At 44.9% G+C, this 14,690-nt stretch overlaps 1 protein-coding gene across 1 annotated transcript; it reads right to left on the bottom strand.

Moving 5' to 3' along the window:
- Nucleotides 1-213: 213 nt before the first annotated feature.
- Nucleotides 214-1,958, bottom strand: C1H3orf80 (chromosome 1 C3orf80 homolog). Its single transcript, XM_072960200.1, has one exon. It carries the CDS (start codon nucleotides 1,104-1,106, stop codon nucleotides 354-356), a length of 753 nt encoding a protein of 250 aa, XP_072816301.1. The 5' UTR covers nucleotides 1,107-1,958; the 3' UTR covers nucleotides 214-353.
- Nucleotides 1,959-14,690: the final 12,732 nt, after the last annotated feature.

Genomic DNA, 14,690 nt, shown 5'->3' with positions numbered 1-14,690 from the left:
AAAGGTTCCTGCCCTTTTCCCGAAGCTCATGCGTTCTCTGATTCGGGAAGCAGGCACTTATGAGTGAACACAATCGGAGGCGAGGCTGAGGCGGGGACGTCCTCCAAAGTTGCGCTCCGTGCTCGTCTGCTGTCTCCCCCGCCGCACGTGCCTAACGTTTCCTTGAACCGAATGAAACGTAGGGAAACTTACGATCCTGGGAGAAGCAGGCGTAACGTGGCCCCAACCCAGTCGCCAGGGGACAGGCGAGCTCTGAGGCAATTGGCGGCGGCCAAGGCTACCTCGGCCGTTGCGTCCCACCCGGAGCCCCCGGCCCAGCTCCGTTCGCATGGTCCTCGCGCCGGCCCGGACGCTCAGATGAGCGGGAAGCGGCCCTCGCCGCCGCCGTCGGACTCCCCGGCGCCGCCCACTCTTGGGCGGCCGAGCACCGACACGGGCAACACGACCTCTCCAGGACTGAGCTGCTGCAGCCTCATGGACTCCTCGTAGGTTGGCAGGTACTTGACCTCCTCGTAGCTGGGCAGCTGCAGGAAGACCGGCGAGACTACACGCAGCTCGTGCTCCGAGGCGCAGGATGCGGCCGAGCGCCCGCCGCCTACCCGACCCCGGCCCCCGCCGCCACTGTCCAGCAGCGAATCCTGAGAGCCGGCGGCCGCCTCGTCGCGCAGTAGCGCGGGAGAGTCGTCGTCGTCGTCGTCGGGGGGCCCAGCGGCCCCCGGCTGCCCGGCGCCCCCCGGTGGCCCCGGCCGCGCCTGCCCCGGCCGCGCCTGCCCGCGCGGGTACCTGCGTGGGCTGGGGCAGATGATGCGCTGCAGGAAGTAGCCGATGGCGAAGAGCACCAGCAGGATGAGAAGCCCGGAGAGCTTGCGGACGAACCAGCCCACGTTGTCGAGGAAGGCGTGCAGCGGCAGTTTGCAGCAGCGCACCGCGGTGGCGTTGGCCGCGTCGCAGCAGCGCTCCCGCTCGCCGCACGCCAGCTCCGCGCAGCCCCCGCCGCCCCGCGAGGGAGCCACTAGCGTCAGCGCCAGCAGCAGCAGCAGCGGCAGGAGCGGCGGCGGTGCCGGCGCCACCGACAGGCCCTCGGCCGTGACCCCGGGTCCCCACATGGCCCGCGCCGACCGTCGCTAATGTCCGGGGCGGGAGATCCGTCTGTCCCCGTGTACGTCTGCCCCTCCTGGGGCGCTGCGCTCGGGTCCCGCGCGCCGTCTCCCGTTCCTCCGCTACCTGCGGCTGGAGCAGTCCTCACTTGGCCACGCTTGGGCGGAAGGAGGAGCCCGAGGCGCGCGGAGGCAGCGGGAGGCGGCCGCTTCCCGCCGCCCGAACAGCCTCCTGAGCTTCTGACCTTAACCCTGCGCGCCCAGCCGCCCCAGCCCGGCGCAGGGCGTCCGGAACCGCCCAAGATGGCAGAGGTAGCCTGCGCGGGGCTGCCACGAACATCTTGGCCCCGGCGGGCCGCGCTCTTCCAAGCCCCTCTTGGCACCCTTCGGGTCTGGAAGGGTTAACGTTCTGCGTTCAGCTTGCCCCCCCCCATCTTGATTAATTCAGCCGTCGCGCTCTTCCCCGCCAGACGGGCGGGGGCTCTTGCTCGCGTAGGTGTCTCAGTTTTAAGTGATTGGATTTCCCCGGGAATGTTATTTAAATTGACTTGCGACTGGGATTCGCTTACCATCCTTCTTGTGATCTTTCTGATTAAAAATGGATGATGGTCATTAATGGCTAGCACAGCCCCGCAGCCGTCCTAGAGCTTGCTGGGTGGGGTGGGGGAGAACTGCCGGATGGTACAGATCCAGGGGGCTGGGAGTCTGGTACCCCTCAGGAGACCTCCAGAACAGAGAATTCTCCGGAGAGGCTAAGGTCATGGCACCACGGAAGTATTCACAGAGGGGCAGGGGGGTACTCTTCCATGGTAACCCGAGTTGACGAAGGAGAGGAGAAGGGGTGCATATTTCCCCAGGGCATCCGACAAGCCCCACTGTACCCAAGGGACAGAGCAGGGATTTGGATTTGAGGTAGGAGGCCTGTCCTCCAGCCTAAATAACACATCTGTGAAATGGCAAAGGAGAGTTGTAAGTGATTGGCAACGTTCCTAAGCATTGATCTGCATCTAAAGGGTCTTTTTCAAGGTTATTCTTGTTTGCCAAGTTTGCCTTCAGTGGAGCCTGTGCTCTCATTTAGCACATGGGGCAGAGTAGTCAGCGCTCCCTGGGGAAGCCCCTTAGCGCACGCTGGGAGGGATGGCAGTTACCGCGGTCCCTGACAGAGACACATCTGCTGGGCGGTGGCCTTCAGCAGCTCCTTAGAGCGACACCATGAAGAAGCCAGGAGCTTGTGCTTTTATTCAGGCAGACTGAAACAATCATCTTTTAATCCCCTCACCCCTTAAACACTAGGTCCCCTGTAGAGAATCCAGACGGGGAAATTCCATAGTCATTGAGAGAAAAAAGTAAAAGCAAAGGGAAAATAGACACACAAAACTCAACTGTAGATCAGGTAAAAGCAAAGATTTCTTTCGGAGTAAGGTGGTAAGTCACACTGTATCTCCCTAATAGCCTTACGGAACAAGGCTGGAGTGCGGGTTTGATTTAGACTGGTCAGTGTTCCTCCTAAATGAAAACGTTTTAAAATTTCTGCTGCTGGGAACACCTTACTTTGCCTTGCACTCCAAAACAATCCTTTCTCCTCCTGGAGAAGCTCTAAAGTGTCACTAACACCAAGAACTTCATGCGAAGCTTGGCTGAGCACACGTCCTTCTTTCTAAGCTCTCCTAAAGCCGAAATGTTTCTCTGTACCGCCATCTGTTTCTCTGCTGGGAGGGCTAAAACTTATTCAGTAAAGACTAGTTGACAAGGGGTTTCAAATTGTAGAAAGAGGGTGGAAATGATTCTTTTTAGGACAATGAAAATCATATTATCCTTTCATTCACCCATTCTTTGGCCAAATTTACACTGCACGTTTTTCTATATTCTAGGAACTCTGCTAGGTGCTCACCATTATATAGAAATAGATGACTCCTCCCCAGGGTGGAATAAACCCAGGTCTGCAGGCCTAGCTACTTCTAAATGGAGTAAAGGAGACCTTCATTCCACAGAGGGAAACAAATGACAATTTCCTCTCTGATGATGACTTGTTCTTATTTTCCCAGAGGAATAATAGTTAATGAGTTTACAGCAATGTCAAGGATGAAGGCAGTACATAGCTTGAGATAGCCGTTAGAGTACGAAGTCGATAAAAATGTGAAGACCTCTTTGGGTTCTTATCTGATCTACTAGGATTTCTGCTGGCCGTGGGAGCAATGGCAAAAGTAAAGGGGAAGCTGTCTGGTTGATGATGCATAAGAGAAACTGTCCTGTTTATTGTTATTTTGAAATTAGTTAACAAACAGCATTTAATCTGTTTAATTTCTGTCTGCCTTCAAGGGAGTTAGAATTTGTTTGCAGGATATCAGGACACAGTAGAAAAACAATATAGATCTTACATAAAATAAAACATTGGCAGAGTTACATAAAAAACAAAGAGAAAGATGGGGTCTGCAAAATGCGTATGGAAGGGATTTTTATTTGATTTTTTTCTTTCCAAATTGATAGTCCCAGAGCATCATCCATTAAAGACCCTCTACAGAAACTGGCGCCTCTTTGTTTCTCCTCTGATCTCTCAGTCTCACTTAATTCATTTTTATTTGCAGTGTAATTTATTGTGTACAACCTTTTGGAGGAAAGAAAAGAAACCCTATAGCTTTAAAAGCCCAAGAAAAGACATGATCTTCATTACTCAGCACCCTCATTCTTTGTATTTGTTTAACACACAAATAAATGGGTTAGACTTAGCTCTCAGAAAGTCATAAATTCAAGCCACTTAGGGAGGAAGATGGAATTTAATTATATGTTCCATAGAATAATTGAAAGATAAAGGAAGATCACAATGTAAAAATTGAAAAGAAACCTTATTTTGTTGAAAATCAGCACCAAATTGTGTGTAAGTCAGTGTGTGCAAGAGAAAAAAAAACAGATGGAAGGGGGATGAGGACTGACTTTCATCCAAAAAGCATGGTCTCTAGGAGTACAGCATGATTAAAAAAAAAAAAATTAAGAACATTAACTGCTTTATCTTGCTGAATAATATTTTTTGAAAATTTTATCTTCCTCGTTTATTTACATTCATTTGAATGAATGCCAAATTAGCCATGCTTTTCAACTTTTTAGAACAGAAGAGAGTAAGCAGACCACCACAAAACTGGTTGCTGTTTCACCTGTGCTTCTGGGAGCCTGGGAGCTGTCCTGATGGCTTGAGAAATACTGGGCGGCCCCAACGTTCAACTTTCTGTTCTGTCACATGATACCCGGTCCAGAAGGGAACGCCTCTCTGATGTCTGCTGACTGTGAGTTCTTACCTTTAAACCTGGGAAGCAATAGTTCTGCCCTTTTCACGTCCCTTCCTCAAAACGTCTAAAAGTGGGCGGTTGGGACCTTGCAAACCATCCAGTCTCTAAGAACCCCTTTTCGGGGTGTGCTGCATTTTTCCTTACTACTAACTCGCTATTAAAGTTGATTTATTAAACTCCTCATTTTATGGTTTTCGTCCATTTGCAGTATGTCCTCCCTGAGCAACAGTAAATTAAGGGTTTGATGGTAAATAGCACACATTTGCATAAATATGCCTACCTAGAAATGATTTGTGATCTGAAATAATCTACTTTGAAGTTCTTTGCAAATTGTATTTCTTTCGCCACTCGTTTAATAAATATTTAATGAGGGCCCACTCTGAACTAGGCATTCTGCTCTGTTCTGAAGATGCTGTGAAATCAAAACGTTCCCTGTCCTCAGGGAGCTTGCTGGGAGAGGACAGAGAGAACCACAGATGCTAATCAGTCAGATTAATCAATCACTAAACTCCAGACAAAGATCAATGATTATAAAGGAGAAGTTCCCCGAGTTTTTACACTGGATGTTATCTGGACTGTGGTGGGGTGGGGGTGTCAGCCAGAAAGGCCTCTGTAAGAAAGAGCTTCTTAAGAAAGGACAAGGCCTTGACACAACATTGTAAAATGATTATAAATCAATAAAAAATGTTAAATAAATAAATAAAATAAAATACTGTTAGAATAAAAAAAAAGAAAAACCCTAGCCCTAACCCTGAACCTAAGTCTAATGGTGAACCTAGACCTAACCCTAAACCGAGCCCTAACACTGTACCTACCCATAACACTGAACCTAGACTTAAACCTGCACCTAGCCCTAACCTTGAACCTAGCCATAACCCTGAACTTGGCCCTAAACCTGAACCTAGCAATATCCCTGAACCTAGCCATAATGCTTCACCCAGCCCTAAACATTCAACTAGCCATAACCCTGAACCTAGACATAAACTTGAACCTATCTCTAACCCTAAATATAGCTCTAAACCTGAACCTAGTCCTAACCCTGCACCTAGCCCTAACCCTCAAAGAAAGAAAGAAAGAAAGAAAGAAAGAAAGGCCAAGGCCAAGGCCAAGGCCAAGAGAAAGGATGTGTTCTGGGCAGAGAAAACTTCACAGGGACCAGTTCCCGGGGCAGGAAGACCCTTCACGTGTCATCTCTCATGCTTGGGGCAAAGCCTGGATCATTTCTGTCTTCACAGTTGGGAACCTCTTGTTGATAAGCTTTAAGTAGAGTCGAGCCATGCCTCACTGTTGTTCAGTTTTAAACCAAATCTGGTTCCCTGCAGGGTCTCTAACAGGTTGTGTGAATAGAGTTACCTCCATAGTCCTGCTCAGTCTTTGCTTGGAGACCAGGAGAGTTCCAGCACTGTTTCCTGTCCTCTCTACCTCCACTCGCCTGACTTGGAGCGGAGTCTGCATTTCCTTTCAACTCTGAGTTGGCAGCTGGCCGACAAAAGGCTTCTTCAAGCCAGATGCTTGAAGCAGGAGAAAAGGCAATGTGAGGTGCTTTGTGTCTTTCGTTCAAATTAGGCACAAAAGGAAATAGAAATCTTTCTCCCATGCTTGAAGCTAGAAACAAAAGGTTGGGTACATTCAGGCTTTGAGGAAAGAATACATTTCTATTTGGCCTTTTAGCTTTTCCGAGTACTTCCGTGTACACTGTTTTGTTTTCTCCTTACTGCATTCCTGTGAGATGGGTTGAAGTTATTATTATCGCTTTTTCCAGGTGAAGAGAGGTTGACACATTGGATTCACAGGGTAAATTGGCGGTGGCGCTGAAACTGAGATCCAAGGCTTGTGATGGGAAGTGCCTCACTGCCTCAACGACTTGGGCTGGACCAAAGGGACGCTGGGGGCGATGCTCTTGTGTTCCCTCTGACCACTTCAGATGCACTGAGAGGCCAGTTATAAGGAAAATACAGCTGGACTCTCTTCTAGGCTCCATTCTTTACACATGAACGGAGCTCTCCAGTGCTCATCAGTTGGCTAAAGGTCTGTACTTGGGAAAGTAAGGATAAACTGGGTTCTGAAACACAAAATGAATATATGATATTACTTATTGGTGACCTAACCTTCTATATGTAAGTTTTCTTTATAACAAGTTTTCAGTTAATTTCTCATGGCAAACTCTCTTATTTGAATTGCTGGAGATATAAAAATCAAACCATAAATATTATGAGAGATACTTGAGTGAGGCCAAGAAGATCTGAAATTAGAATTCCAGTTATATCAGCTGAATGAATTTCTTTCTCACTCCTACTTTTTAGATGGTCAGATTGGTGAAGTTAGAATAGATCTGTCAGTAGGCTGATGTACCAGCCAAATGCTCACATGGGCAGAAAAATCACATAGCATGAAATTACAATGAAATCACTTCATAAAGATGGAATAATTTCATAAGGTGAAACATTTTTACGCTCCATTATTTTAACTTGAAACTAGTAATACACTCTTTGCCTTCCTTTCATTACAAGGGAAAATTAGTTGTTAATACCACCAGCTGAATATTCTCCGTAGACTGGGGTGGAGCATGAGGTGCTTGTTTTTGCTCAGAGTCCTGCCCATGTCCTTGCATTTACAGGGCAGCAGGACTGGTAGCACTGACCCTGAGCTGGCCATTAGCCCCCCTGGGCAGGGCTGTGGACTGTCTACCCAGCACCCTGCTTCTAATATTAAATGGCATAGAAGAACTGTCTTCCAAGATACTTACCTTAAAAGATTGTGAATATAGCCAAATACCCAAAATTTCCCTTGACAATTTTCATTGTAGAATTATCCAACTATGAATTTTAAAAGAGCTCTGGGAGTATAATGTTAATTTCCTTTTCATCTTTATTCTCCACTCCTTTCCTTCCTGAATCCTTTGCTTCAATAAATGACTGCTTGAGACAGCTGCCAAGCCTCCTGCTTTAGAGATGTTGTCCCTTACCTTTTGCTGTACCCTCCCACTAAGAATGATTTTTTCCCATCTCTGCAGGTCAAAACCATATAACATGCACCTCCTCTCCAATGTCACCTCTCCAAAATTTATACCACCCACCCCGAAGTCCACCCTCCCCAGCTAGAAGTCATCTCTTTCTCTCTTCTCAGAATCCCCTTAATAGCATCTCTTATATGTGGCAATTCTCATTTTCTTCTTCTTCTTTTTTTTTTTTTAATTTTCTGAGGCTAGGTAATTAGGTTTATTTATTTTAATGGAGGTACTGGGAAATGATCCCATGGCCTCTTGCATGCTAAGCATGTGCTCTGCCTCTGGGCTATACCCACCCGCACTGGCAATTTCTTGTTTTCTACCTCATATTTCAGGTGGTTGTATACATAACTTAGTCCTGGGGTTTCTAGAAATCTATTCACGGCAGTGGGCTTTGTGTTTGCTCCCCTGTGGCGCAGCAGTTTTCCATCTCTCTGTGTCCTGGCACCATTCTGACTAGTGCTTTGGGAAGCTCACCTGAGGGGTTCCTCTGCTTACACTTTACCTTCCCCCAACTGCTACATTGTTTGAATGGAACTCCTGCCTGCTTGCCTGAGCTCTAGTAGAAATCCACGAGGCAAAGTTCTCGAGTGTTCCTGTCAGCACGCCATCTTTCTATAGTCCTCATTTGCTGTTAGGTCACTCTTCTTAGCCTCTGCAGCAAGGTTTATCTGGCTGACCATGAGTCACAGGACTCACTCTGTTCATCATCCCCTGGGACAGGCATCACTATACACATGGAGGGCTCAGCTGGGACAAAATGGGCAGAGTTGGGAGCACATCTATGAAGAGCTTACAGGACTCTAGAATGCCATGGTCACATCTTTCAGGAATCTCTGCCCTGGCAACTTGAACATCATAGGCGCTGAATACATTCTTATGGAATTAATTTACCTAAGTGTATGACTATATTTTCAACGTGTATCCCTCTCAAGTAACAATACCATTGTTTAGGTACCTGCAGAATGAAATGTTTTACTTATGTATTCTTTCAAGCACAAGGAGGATTGCCCCCTGGTTACAGTGACCAGGGATTTAGAGAATAAGCCTTTATTTACCTGTGTGATTTGACTCCTGAAGCCCATTTGCTCCAGCTACTGGAGGGTACAATTTTCACATTTCAACTGTTAATACCTCAGCCAGCCTTGGACGCTTTTAGTTTCAGATCAGTTCTTCAGCCATTACAGCTCTTCCCTGTATCATGAGAGGGCTGGTCCCTAGAGGGTACGTTTCCCTGTCTGGGGATTCTGGCAGAGTTCAGCCCGTGGGAGGTCGGAGTGGGGATGAGAGAGAAGCCACTGTGGGGGCTTGGGCAGCTCTTGCATGGCTCCCGCAGGTCTGTGGTGGGTAACCCCAGCCCCTGGGCTCCCAGGGTTGCCAATCTCCAGGCTGCCCCACCAGCTCCTGGGGGTGGGGTGGGGGGTTGGTCTTAGCTCTTCTGTGTAACCACTCTCTTGTATTTAATTTAATTCCCCCTGTTTTAAGTGCTCAGAGTGATTTGTTTTTCCGGTTGCACCTTGACTGATACAGTGCCCCTGAACCATCTTCTCCAGCCCTAAAGATACAAAGATGACAAATTACATAGATTCCTCTGATAAATTACAGGATTCCTGTGATTCTATAGATTGAAGGGAATAGTCTTCCCCACTCTGTCACCTAAGACTGGAGAAGATGGCCTCAATTACAAGTGACAGTAGGCAGTGTTGGTACTGCTCTGTGACCTTGGGCACATGATCTCTGGGTCTGCATTTTCTCATCTGCAAAATAGAGGGTATAATATTACCTACCTTATGGAACTGTTGTGAGGATTTAATGAATGAACACATATAAAGTGCTTAGAACACTGCTTGGCACACAGAGAGCTCTATATTAGTGTTAACTATTATTATTGAACTAAACGAGTTCATTATCTTTTCTTGCCTGTTGGTTCAGTTCTGAAAATGGTGAAGTACAAAGCTAATTTGTTTTAGGGTTATCATAACTTTATTAGATTTGTAACATGTCTTCCTGACTCAGCCAAAGACAAATGGAACCCATTAACTTTGTAGAATTTAATATTTGGCCTGAGCTTTATCGCTGGCAATGCCATAAGAATTAGCCACATAAATTTGTTACTGCATTTGGAAAATGGTTGGCAGCATTATGTCTCTTATGAAATTCTCTCTTTTGAATGATTTCTTTTAGTATTCAATCCAAAACAAAGCCTTGTTTTCCTTATGAACCTGTCAAAGCTTTCTTCTTTTTCATCATGGTAATTTATGTAAATGGCCATGAATCCCTTTTTGCTTTGGCTGCTGGAGAGCTCAGAACTAAATTTAAAGTTTAGTTATAATATTTGTGCTAGGTTCCCCCCCCACCATATTTATGTTTCTGCTTTAATATAGCCTTGGTTTTCTAACACAATTTATTTTTTGTTTGATTCCATTCATATTTTGCCATTTGTATTCATGTTATGAGTTACAGTAAAGTCTCTGTGGAGTAAGATTTGACATAAATAAGTAACACTAAATTTATTCTGCAGGGGTTTTGGCACGTGTTGTGAGTTTTCCATCAATACGATATTCTGCGTCACCAAATTCCTTTTAGAAATTAATCTCTAGGTAAAAAATTATACTCATAGGTAACTGTATGTCTCAACATGGCCTGTTTTGGGATTAAAAAAGTGGTTTGGTCGCATGCCTCAGTTACTTTTATTTCAGAATCAGTTATAAGGGACTTTGCTCAAGTCTTACAGAGCATAAATTCTATGGGATGTTCTTGTTATTTGGAAAAAAGATTTTGTGGTCAAGTAAGTTTGGGAAATGCCCAGCTACAGAAAATGTGACTCACGGCTTCAGAGTTTTCTGAGCCTTTAATTTGTTAAGGTATATTGTGATTCTCTAAGAGGGAAACACGGAAGGGAGCCTTTTCCCGAGCTGTACGACCAAGGAGCTCCCTCCACATTCCTCTGCTGCTATTTTTTTTTCTTAATTCATATTTTGAGGAGTAAGGGGTCTCTAGGATAGGCTAATTTCCATAGACTAGGTTTTCCCTACACAATTTGGATTTTTAAATGCCACTTTTTAAATAGGTCCACTAGAAAATAGGGCTGCTCACCATCAATTAAGAGCATTCCCTAGAATCAATAATCTGGAAGACTTCTTAATTAAAAAAAATTCATTTTATTGTAATAATGAAAGCATATTCTTTGGAAGTAAATGTACATTTTAGTGCTAGGCTCTCGCTGTTTTTACTTAAAGTCTACTAGTCTGGATAGAAATATAAAATCAATGACCATGTCACTAATGTGACATTTAAGCTGTTCAATATCTTGGAGGCATAATTTAGTTTTAGACAGAGTCAGATTAAAAATGAGTCTAAGAATAGAGTTATAGGGATCAAACTGTGAATATAAGAATTTTTTAAATGACATGCTTGGGAAATAAAAGTAATTACTTTTGAGCACTTTTCCATATATAAATCTCAAACATGAGACATAATTTTATCAAGATTGACAAGGCTAATCTATAATTAAAGGAGTTCAGAAAGATTTAACACTGATTTACTTTTTCTTAAAGCTCAACAAAATGATTACTGTTAAGTGGAACCATCCAATAATACAGCATTCTGGCGGCCTGTCTTTGGGTCCAGGGAGTACAGTGGTGCCAGCTCCAGAATTCTAGACTCCTCTGTTTATGTGGACATTTATTTCCAGAGAGTCCCTTTTCCAGCATGATTTCCCTACCATGATCAGAATCAGAACAGGTAAGAGAAACAAAACAGCATTTGTTTCATGCTGAACATCTGCAAAATGCTTACACGTATATCATCTTGTTTATTTTAACAAGATGGACCAGGAAAATATGGTAGGGACAATTATGCTAGATGGTTAGGAATTAAAGCCACGAAATCAGACAGACCTGGATTTAAATCTGACTCTACCACTAGCTCTGGAACCTTGGGCAAGTCACCTAATCACTCTAAGCTTCAGGTTCCTCCTCTATAAAATGGGAGTAATAATAGAATCTAATTTATAAGGTTTTATGAAGAATAAATGAGTTAATCCAAAGTGCTTAGTGCATAGTAAATGCACATTAAATACATTATTTTAGATAATGTAGAAGAAAGTGAGATTCAAGAAGCGTGACTTGTTCAAGTCTACAGAAAAAGGCAGAGCTAGGATTTGAACTCTGGTCTTGTTATTCCTAATAGGGAAAACATAAGAGCCCTGAGCGTGGGGATGGCTGCCTGCCTGGTGAGCTCCCTGCTCCCTAACAAGGTGCTAGCACATGACCTATCATAGCAATAGTAGAGAGGGAAGGGGGAGGCGGGAGAGGAGGTTTGAAAGTGCATGAGTTTTAGAATTAGGCAGATATGAGTTCAAATCCAAGTGTTGCTACTGGAATTGCCCAATTAGCTCAGTGAAATTGTGATTATGGTACCTCTTTTCAGGATCATGGTAAGAATTCAGTGAGATGATGTGTGTAAAGTGACTGGTACATGATAAGCTTTCAATAGATGTTGGTCATTGCTGAGAAATGACATGGGGTTGGGGGTCGGGGGTCTCTGTATCAATCTGGACTGAATGGCCTCAGTCCTCACCCAATGGGGTGGAGACATAAACTCGTATTTTATCCCCTCTACTCAGATATAAAGAAAGAGATAGAAAGGCTTCTCATCCCATTATTTTTTTAACGACATTGTTTATAAACTTTATCTGCATAATCCAAAATAAAATATTAAAGCTCCTTAATAGGCTCTTAGAAGTAACATTTTGGCAGGCTCTTCTGAGCATGTTTACTGCATCTTGGGTTTGTAGTTACAGTAAGTCAATATATACTGCTAGATGTAATTTAAAGTTTACACTTAAATATTAGATGTTTAAAAGAACACTGGAGAATGGAATATTAAATAATGCCTCACTGATGTTTGATATTAACCACTGTCGATTGGGAGTAATACAAGCATTTAGGTGTTACAAAAATGGTATCTTGGATTCCATGATCCTGGCAAGGAGCAGAAGCAGGAGGTGCTCTCTGGGGGGGTGGGGACGACTCTATCAAGGAGGGGAAATGTAAGCTGAAGTTTGAAGGAAGAGCGGGGACAGGAAAAGAGACACTGAGAACTGTGGATTGTATAATGTAAAGTGTGTATAACAGTTTTTAGAGTCTAAAGATATAGCATAAATGCAAACATAGTGGATTAAATGTTTGTGTTACCCACCAATCCATGTGTTGAAATCCTAACCTCCAGTGTGAGGATATTTGGAGACAAAGCTTTTAGGAGGTAATCAGGTCATGAGGGTGGAGCCCCCATGAATGAGATTAGTGCCCTTTAAAAAGGGACCTCAGAGAGCTCCCTTGCCCTCCATCTGCTATGGGGGGGATAAAATGAGATCTGCAGCCCTGAAGGGGGCCTTCACCAGAACCCGACCATGCTGGCACCCTGATCTTGGACTTCCCAGACTCTAGACCTATGAGAAATAAATTTCTCTTGCTTCTAAGGCACTCAGACTATGGCCCTTTGTTATAGCAACCCAAAGTGACAAAGACAACTAGGGCCTGAGAATACATATAACTATAAAATTGGTAGGTAATTCAATTTTTCCCCAGGTCTATGGCAATAACCATATTTCCCTTCCTCTTGCCTCTCCTCCCCACCTCCAACCATAGTATAAGAGTAAGGCATCCGAATTCCTTCAACACTGTGGCAGATTTTATTTTCCAAAGATAAGTGCATATATATATATATATATATATATTCCATTTCACATGCTCTTACAATGTGACATTAACATACCTCCATCAGGATCTGGGGTACATGGTCCCTCCCCTTGAACCAACAGAATACAGCAGAGGAAGCTCTGGATGACTTCCAAGGCTGTGTCATAAAAGGTAATATGGCTTCTGCCTGGCTCGAACTCTTGCTACACTCGCCCTTGAAACTGTGCTGTAAGGAAGCTCAGGCCTAACAGAGAAGTGTCACATAGATGCTCGAGCTGATAGTCCCAGCACGTTCCCCAGAAACAGCCAGCATCAGACACTAGACATGTGAATGAATGAACCTGGTGATGATCCTGGCTCCCCACATTAGAGTTTTCCAGCCGAGGCCCTGGACATCAAAGAGCAGAGCCCCGCCAGTCTTGTGTGCCCCCTTTGAATTCCTGACCCACAGAAACTATAGAATATAAGAAATGCTTATTGTTGTCCTAAGCCTCTAACTTTAGGGTGATTTACTACACAGGTGTAGTAATCAGAGCAAATGTCTCTCCCCAGTTGTTTCTGTGAATCCTTGGGGGTGTTTCAAACGTGTCTCATGAACAGTCTTCACAGGATGTTCAGGTTTGTTTCCTGGGCAATGGCTGCTTCTTAAGAAGCCGTGCGAAGCCCAGTACCTTACTACTGCCACTACTGTAGGGCCCTAGATTTGGGAACTCAGGCTTCTTTCACCTTAGGCTCCTTCATCATCACTTTATCTGCTGATTTGCCTAAAACCAGTTGGGGTGCGGGGAAGAGCTGGAGGATCCCTTGTGGGTGGTTCTTGTGGGCCAGCCCTGGAAGTAATGTACATTCCATTGACTGGAACTCAGTCACATGGCTATGTCTTCCTGCAGGAGAGACTGGGAGGTGCACTCCTGCTGTGGACACTGGATTGACAGAAGGAAATGGGTTCAGTGATCAGCTAGCCAGTATCTGAGACCAGAACAAAGGCCAGATCGAAGAAGGAGTCTTTGAATAACAAAGCCCTAGAGCCAGAAAGGATTCTTTTTTTTTTTAACATTTTTTATTGATTTATAACCATTTTACAATGTTGTGTCAAATTCCAGTGTTCAGCACAATCAGAAAGGATTCTTAAAGTCATGTAGACCATCCCCCTTATTTGGAACTTAGTTCCATTACAAATCAAAGCAAACAAGCTTCACGACACTGTGGGAGACCCAAAGTGGAACCCAATCCTGCTGTGGCCCTGCCCCTGCCTGGAAGGAGGGCACAGTGTAGGGTGGAGGAAGAGGAGGGGGCAGGTGTATATATGGTCAAATGTAAAGCAGATGGATGCTTGCTAGAAGACACGGAACGTTTCAGAGTGGTTTGGTTTGAGTGGTAGTAGTCTATGTGAGCATGAAGGTGGTACTGTAAAGCTAGGAGCAGTTAATAAACATGAGCTTTAGACACATGGTTCTTAAAGTGTGGTTCCTGGACCAGCAGCATCAGGCTCACTTGGGAACTTGTTAGAATTGCAAATTCTCAGGCCCCTTCCCAGATCTACTGACTAAGCCTATCAACATGTGTGTGGGAGGATATAGCTCAAGTGGTAGAGTGTGTGCTT

Source organism: Vicugna pacos, chromosome 1, assembly GCF_048564905.1.
Source record: "Vicugna pacos chromosome 1, VicPac4, whole genome shotgun sequence".
NCBI lineage: Eukaryota > Metazoa > Chordata > Mammalia > Artiodactyla > Camelidae > Vicugna > Vicugna pacos.
The sequence above is the reverse complement of the archived record's forward strand: the minus strand, read 5'-3'. Positions and strand labels throughout refer to the sequence as shown.